An 8,141-nucleotide genomic window follows, 5' to 3' on the forward strand; every position below is an offset into this window, starting at 1 on the left:
AAACTTCCTCTTTTACAGACTCATACTCACTCAAACCCAAAAGCTTAGCATGACTCGATGATACAATTGACTGTGACGCTCCCGAATCAAACAAAACAAAGGTAAAGACTCCATTAACAATAAAAGTACCTGTGATAACGTGAGCATCATCCTCAGCTGCTTTCTTCTCCATCATGAATAGCTTACAACTGGTCTTCTGTCCACCTCCCTGGACAGTACTAGCTGAAGTAGATGGCTTAGCAGCCGACCCCTGGTTGTTGTTTTTCATCGTCGGTCTCTGATATGAAATACCGCTATTGCGGTTGGCCCCACCATTGTTGTTACTCTGACCTCCCCGATTAATCCACGACCCAGCCGGGCTGTTACTAGCATAACTCTGAGATGGACCCTGAGAGAAACTCCCCTGTGCCAATTATCCATCTCTCTATGCCAATTATCCAGCAGAATTGGTGCACCCGTACCCATGTACTCTTTAGGATTTCACCTCGCTATATGTATACTCATCTTGGCATAATCTGCCCCCGCCTCCTTATCTTTCCCGAATTTCTTCAAAGCCTCTGTAAGAGCATCTTGGTGCTCCAACATCTTAACGATCTCATCTACACTCATGTTCTCAGCCCCGGCATACAACGCGGTTCTTTTCGGCGGCATCTTGAAACTATATAAGAAAAGGTAAACATGAACACACATCCCATATCTCAAAACACGAAAACGACCTGTATAGCACCTACTCGATCGAGTTCCAAAACCCACCGGATCGAGTTGGGGCCACTCGATCGAGTTACCCATCTACTCGATCGAGTGTCTCGAATCCAGAACCTGACCATAAAGCAAACAAAAACAAACTCGATCGAGCCACCTACTTACTCGATCGAGTTGATCCCACACGATCGAGTGCCCAAACCTGCTCAATCGAGTGCCCAAAAATAGGCTACTGCCCAAAAACGAAAAACATCCCACTCGATCGAGTTAAACCCACTCGATCGAGTCTCTCACCTACTCGATCGAGTCATGCTGACTCGTATACTACCCGCATGTTCAACTCAACGCTTCCAACCATCTATACTCTTATGCAAAACGACTAACATATATACAGGATCTATATATATACAAGCAATGATAACTTCCCTTCCATGTTTCTAATAAGCCACGTTATAAATCAGCCATCATGCAATTCATGTATTCAATCAACGACATATATACTCATATCATCATCATCTTTCACCACACACCTCATATCCGCCACATGCAGGCATCCACCAATTCACACAACACATTATTAGATAGATTTACAACACATAAGATAAACACATAGCGATCCTGACACACACCCCAGAGTGACCGGTTCAAAGTTGTAGGGCGAGATCGCGACTTTAGGACGTCTCCCAAGTCTTTGCATTAGCTCCTAGCAACTCCTATCTGGGTTCATTTTAGTTTGACTCCCTATGTTCATTAGGTTCATTAGTTACAGGTTTCAAGATTGTCGCTCTGATACCACTTTGTAACACCCTCATACACCAATTGCCTTACCAGGACCACTTGAGGTATAGAAGTGCTACCATCTCGGTTACCCGAGGCAATGATAATCAAATAGACAATAACGAAACGTACTTTAATAATAATGTTTAAAGCGATACAACCAAATCCAAACGGATAGATGAAAATACAAAGGTTCTCAAAACTGTCAAACGACTAAAGAAGATAAGATAATGTTCGACATAGCGGAAGACTTCTAAAACAGCATCGTGATGACTCGATCCAGCTATCCCACGCGCATCGACTTATACATGCTCAATAACTGCTCACCATCCCCGAATGGATCACCACAGTTTTTAAAACATTTAAACGGGGTCAGTACTGATTATATAAAATAAACAGCTGCAACAAAACAATACTACAAACAACTCAATCAGCACAACTCAGTCTCCACAACTCCATCTCATCTCCATACACCTGACTACACACTGAAGTGTGTAGTCCTGACAGATTACTCATCGCAACAAGTACTCCACACCGCTAGTGGGGGACCGCAGCCGTTCCCGCCTAAGCCCCGCTCATCTCATCCGAGCGATAAACCCATGTTCATTAATGTGCACATCGCTTCTGTGGCGGGTTCCACAGAAGGCAAGTGACTCCACTCAGCCAGGGACGCACCCCGAAGATCACAGACAGATATACAACAATCACCTTACACAGTCAACAGTTACCAAAAACCAATTCCAATACGATAATCAATCAACAACAATGACAATCACCAACAACACTATGTAACCAATACTGAGTAGGGAAACCCTACCTGGAATAGCAATCACCACAGACGATCTAGCAGCTAATCATAATTTCTCCTCTATGAATCCTCCTCCTATAACATACACACATACAATTACCACCAATACTACACAAAACACCCAAAACCCCCACCAACCATATCCAATTAGGGTTTTAAAGAAACTTAACAAAACACTACACTACACAAATTATATAAGGAGCTTACCCCTGACACGATGATCACAACGGTGTAAAGAACAAGATGATCCGATGAACTTAGCTTTGGGATTTGCCAATAACGCGAGAGATGCAATGTACGTAACTTCTAATCTTCTCTTGAAAGGTTTAGAATGTTGAAAATGTGTTTAAGAAATAATGACGAATCCTTTTATATTAATCTCCCGTTATTAACAAAACCAGGCTAAACAAACCCGTAAAACATACTTACTCGATCGAGTAAGTCACTTACTCGATCGAGTGACCCTTACTCGATCGAGTGTCTCACTTACTCGATCGAGTACCCTACAGGCAGACTACTGTTTTGCGTGAAAAGCTACTTACTCGACAGAGTAAGTCCCACTCGATAGACTACCCATAGACATAGAAAACCGTAGTATTATATGTCGGTTGTGTTGTTTAGTTGGTATTGGTATTGTTAATAGTGTAATTGGTTGTTGTTGTTTGTCTGTGGTTCGCGAGGTGCGCTCTCGGCCGAGTGGAGTCACTTGCGGGTGTGGTTTCATGCCCTTGATTCGTTCCTTGTGGAACCCGCCAAAGAGGGGATGTGCACTTTAAGGAACATGAGTTTTCGCTCGGTAAAGATGAGCGGGGCCTAGGTGGGAAAAGTTGCGGTCTCCCACTGGCGGTGTAGAATATCTGTTGAGATGGATATTCTGGAAGGACTTTACCTTCGGGTAGTTAGATGAGTGATGGGTGATTGGGAGTGTTGTTGGGCTTGTGTATGTTGTACCTTGTGTTTTATGTGTTCTTCAGTTACTGACCTTGTGTGGTGTTGTCTGTGTTTCTTCTTGTATTGTGTATGCCGTGATCCATTATGGTGAGCAGTCAGTCTTAGCAGGTGTTGATATGTGGAGCTTAGTTGGGTGCTTTGGAGGGACGAGTCTATCAGGTGTCATGGCATGGATTGTATCGTCGTAGTTGATAGTCGTTGTCACCAGTTGTACCTTTTCTTTTTTAGATAACTTGTAATAAACTTAATTGTTCTTGTATTGACGCTTGATATTTACTATGCCTCGGGCAACCGAGATGGTAACGCCCTTATCTGCTGGGGAAGGTCTTGTTAAGGCTCCTTGGTAGATGGAGGTGTTACAAAATGTAAGACTTTGTAAAGTACCAGCAAGACTCTGATATAGTAGGATCACCGAATGGTGTACTTGATAACGATTTTGGGTTTGGTATCGACGGGTGTGGGAGACGGCTTACAATAGCTCATACACGCGCGTTCAAGGACCTCTACAGCATATTTGTGTGTTGGGAGAGGAACAAACCAGTGGTATGGCGAGTGGCACCAATCCCGAGAAAATAGTGTATGGATCCCAGATCTTTCATAGCAAACTCGGCTCTGAGTTGTTTTATAACAGAATCCTGGAGCTGCGTCGAAGAGAAAACTAATAGAATGCCATCATCATAAAGAAGAAGGAAAGCGGGGTTACCTTTGGCATCACGATAAATAAAAACGAATGATCACAACGTCTGTGGGCAAAACCGATGGACTCCACAAAGTCTGCAAACCGTTTGTACCAATCGCTCAGCGCTTGTTGAAGGCCATAAAGAGATTTCCTTTAAAGACAAACATGATCGGGAAGCCGTTTATCACGATAACCAATGGGTTGATGCATGAATACAGTTTCCTTAAGTTCACCATGAAGGAAAGCATTCTTGACATCTAACTGGCGAATGGACCAATTGTGTGAAATATAAATTGATAAAACCGTGCGTATAGTAGCTGGCTTCATAGCTGGGCTAAAAGTCTCTCCGCAATTAATACCCACCTGCTGGGTTTTCCTGGCACCTACAAGACGAGCTTTATACCTTTTAAAAGAACCGTCAGATTTAAACTTACGTCTAAAAATCCACATGGACCGAATAACATTCACATTTGTCAGACGAGGGACAAGCTCCCAAGTCTTATTTCTAATTAAAGCGTTAAATTCATCAATCCGTGGCCATTTTCCAATTATAGTCTTTAAGCGTGGATACGGGATTTTGGGGAATTGGTGAAACGACAACCGTGTTATTTAAATTAAATATGGGTTTGGGCTTACGAATTCCATGGTCACCCCGTGTGACGACTTTAGAGGCTAGTATTAATGATCGATCATCAAGTATTGACTAACAGGTAATACCATAGACATTAGATTATAGAATCAGAGGCAGAAGAAAGTCTACAGACTACAGTGGTGCTCAAACAAATGTGCAGTGTAATGTACGTCCTGAAAAACTGAGAGACTACTCCAAATCAGTCTGCAATAATGAGATTTCGCCTGGCTTTTTATTACTCAAGACAAATTTTCGGAACAAACTGAGGCTAGTGATACATGTTGTTGCATTCTGGATTGTCATATGCGGTCTAATACATCAAGACATGCTTGTGAGCCTAAGACGACAAGATTTTCCTTTGAAGGTGCAACTGTAAACTACTCCTACTACAACTAATCTACTACTACTACTGCTACTACTAAAGAGCCCATTTACAAATCCCGAATCTTCAGATCTCGAACATGTTGTATCGTCTTGCACTCTTGCTGAATTTTACAATAAGCTTGGAGCTCATTCCTTAAATCTAGAGCATGAACACAAATATCTGATCACACCCTGATCATTTGGTACACATGTGACAAAGCCCGCCATGGAAAAATATACAGTATATCAACATTATACCAGTGTCATAAGGTCTCCAATAAAAAGGCGGAGTCAGGTAAAGGGGTAGGATGCTACCCCGGATTTACCCATAATAAAAATTGCGTCAAGAATATAATCTCCCTCCGTATTCAAAGAGGATCAAGAATAACCTAAAGTCTAATAGTATATTTCATTCGGATTGGCTTCCCAGCCCATAAATATTACCAATTACTCCAACTATTCCAACTATTGATGCCAACACTAGCATGATCCATGAGAAACGCTTCTCTCGGGAGGTCAATACTTCTCCTTGTTTATTTAGGCGCAATCCTATAAGACATGGAAATATGAAACCTAAGGAAACTGCTGTTGTTGCCCCTGTAAACTTGAAAGCAGTCCAAATACTCGGAATCATTGTAGAAGCGAGATAAATTAAGGCCAACAACACCATGGTTAGACCTAAAAGCCTTTGCCTGTTATCTGAAAGTGGCCCTGCAGCCGGAAAAACCAAGGTATATACTGTCTCCCTCAGTGAGAAATGAATGACTGGGAAAACAAGAATCAAGTGAAGAATGTATCCAACCCTAACCACATAATTCAAGGCCGAGCTATAAGGAATACCAAGATCAATGTCGAAATTGGTCAGAACATCAGATTCTGTAGTCTTTCCAAAAAGCAAGTAGCCGGAAAATGCAGTAAGGCCATAAACCACCACACAAATAACAGTTGTGATTCTCCCTATGAGATTCATTTTCTTAGGAGAACGTCCGTAAAGCTCATTATATATCGGTTGTACATTAAAATGGCATACATATGCATTCGTCATAATTGGAATCACCACAAGCAAATCCAAAATCGCCTTCTTAGAACTAAAATCCGGTGTCATCCTAGGAGTCTCAATCTTTCCTTCAAAAAGTTTAATAAATGCAATGATACAAGTAACCACAACAAACACCACAGCAAGAACTACCGAAGCAGCTGAAGTCAAACTCAAAGAATCAATCTTTTCCAACGCACACAAAGGCGCTAGAAACACGAGTAAAACCACTAATATTACGAGCTTTCTTTGATCCCAAACCCCGGTACCCATCATTTGATCAAAGACCCCAACATGATGAGCTGAACCAGACATCACATCACCAATAATAATCAAATAAACAACCAAAACTCCTGCATTGTTGATGATAATGAAAATTTCCGACAAAATCCTCGCAGGCCGACCTAGTGCAAATTGAACTATCTCTCCATATGACATTGCCTTACAATGCACTGCAAATCTTATTAGCAATTCAACAGTAATTTCTGACAAAATTCCCATAATTACTATCAAAATTAAACCAACCCCCAATCCCAAAACTTTCATAGTAGCAGGCAAAGCCATGATCCCGGCACCAATAATTGATGTTGTAAGATTAAAAACTGCACCAGACACCCCTGAACCTTTACCAATACCACCCACAATAAGAGGGTAATTATCATCAGAATCATCAAACCCATTTGAAAATTTTGCATACCCATTTCTTGAAACCAATTCTGGTGAAATGGGTTCTACTGTTATTGGGATTTGGGATGCATATTGATCATGAAGATCAATACTTTTCATTTGTAATTCCATAAATTTATCTTAAGGTGACACACTACTTGATATTCATTGGTGTTATTCATTGGTATATAAAATTATATATAAGCAAAAATATATGGTTGAAACTTACAAGATGAATAAGGAATGTGGCAAAAATATCCTACGACAGAAAAAAGAGCAGAAAGATTGGAATTTTTTTTGCTAGATTAAGGGGTCAATATGATACCAATTTGAGAGGTGATTTCCTTGACAATTGGAGGTGCTTGTATTGGTCTATTGAACTACATTCCAAGTTTCCAACAGGTGTTTGTCTCCAGTTTCAAGACTATACAACTGGATGTACAATGAGCATTGTACATCCAAGGTTATTTTAGTCTTTTTCCAAATAATTTTACAAAAAAAATAAAAATAACGTAACTCTTTCTCTGACCGCTTGATTGTCTGCTTCCATATTTTTCTAACTCCTCTCCATCTTCATCCATCATCCAGTTAATGAATCATATTCTCCTTTAAATTATTATAATTAATTGAATATATGGAACAAATCATATGACGTGACTCGTGAGGAAAAAAAATTTATCCAAAATTTTTAATGCATGAAAATAGTTGAAGCTCGTATTCTTTTTACATTAGCTCATATTTTTTATCTTTATAGCTCATATTCTTATGTGCTTATATTTTAAAGTTCTTGATCCCTTTAAGCTCGTATTCTTTTTAAATTAATTTCGTATTCTTATCTTAATAAATTTCATATTTTTATGCGCTCGTATTTTTAAGCTCGTAATCCTTTAAACTCGTATTCTTTTTAAATTAGCTCGTATTATTATCTTAATAGCTCGTATTCTCATGTGCTTGTATTTTTAAGTTCGTGATTTTTTTAAGCTCGTAGTCTTTTTTACATTAGCTCATATTCTTATCTTAATAGCTCGTATTCTTATGTACTCGAATTTTTGAACTTGTATTCTTCTAATAATAGTTCGTATGATTGGTATAGAAATTTACCTCAAAGTATTATTAGATCCATTTTTCCTTCTTGATGATGATGTAAATTGCTTCTCGTTCACCAAAATATTATTAGATGCGTTTTTCTTCCTTGATTATGATGTCAATTGCTTTCTTTTCACCATATTAGAATCAGAATTACGGATCGTTTAAGAGAAATTTAGAGAAGAGTAAGAAGGGGTAGGGTTTGTCGACTGGAGAGAAATCAGAATTAGGGAAAACTGAGATGTATAGAATTGTTTTTATTGGGCTTAGATAATTTAATATGTAATATATAGGCCTGTTGTACAATGCTATTGTACAACAGGTTGTAGGATCCTATTTGTGGTTTGTCTCAAGTAAAGGAAACTTCTATTTTTTTTAAGGAAAAATTGATAAAAATAATCCGACATTTTCCCTATCTTCCCAGAATAATTCCACATTTTAA

At 39.5% G+C, this 8,141-nt stretch overlaps 1 protein-coding gene across 1 annotated transcript; it reads right to left on the reverse strand.

Annotated features, from left to right (window-relative positions):
- Positions 1-4,753: 4,753 nt before the first annotated feature.
- LOC141602651 (amino acid transporter AVT6E-like) lies at positions 4,754-6,991 on the reverse strand. Its single transcript, XM_074422821.1, has one exon. It carries the CDS (start codon positions 6,743-6,745, stop codon positions 5,321-5,323), a length of 1,425 nt encoding a protein of 474 aa, XP_074278922.1. The 5' UTR covers positions 6,746-6,991; the 3' UTR covers positions 4,754-5,320.
- Positions 6,992-8,141: the final 1,150 nt, after the last annotated feature.

Source organism: Silene latifolia, chromosome 9 (genome assembly GCF_048544455.1).
Source record: "Silene latifolia isolate original U9 population chromosome 9, ASM4854445v1, whole genome shotgun sequence".
NCBI classification, from domain to species: Eukaryota; Viridiplantae; Streptophyta; class Magnoliopsida; order Caryophyllales; family Caryophyllaceae; genus Silene; species Silene latifolia.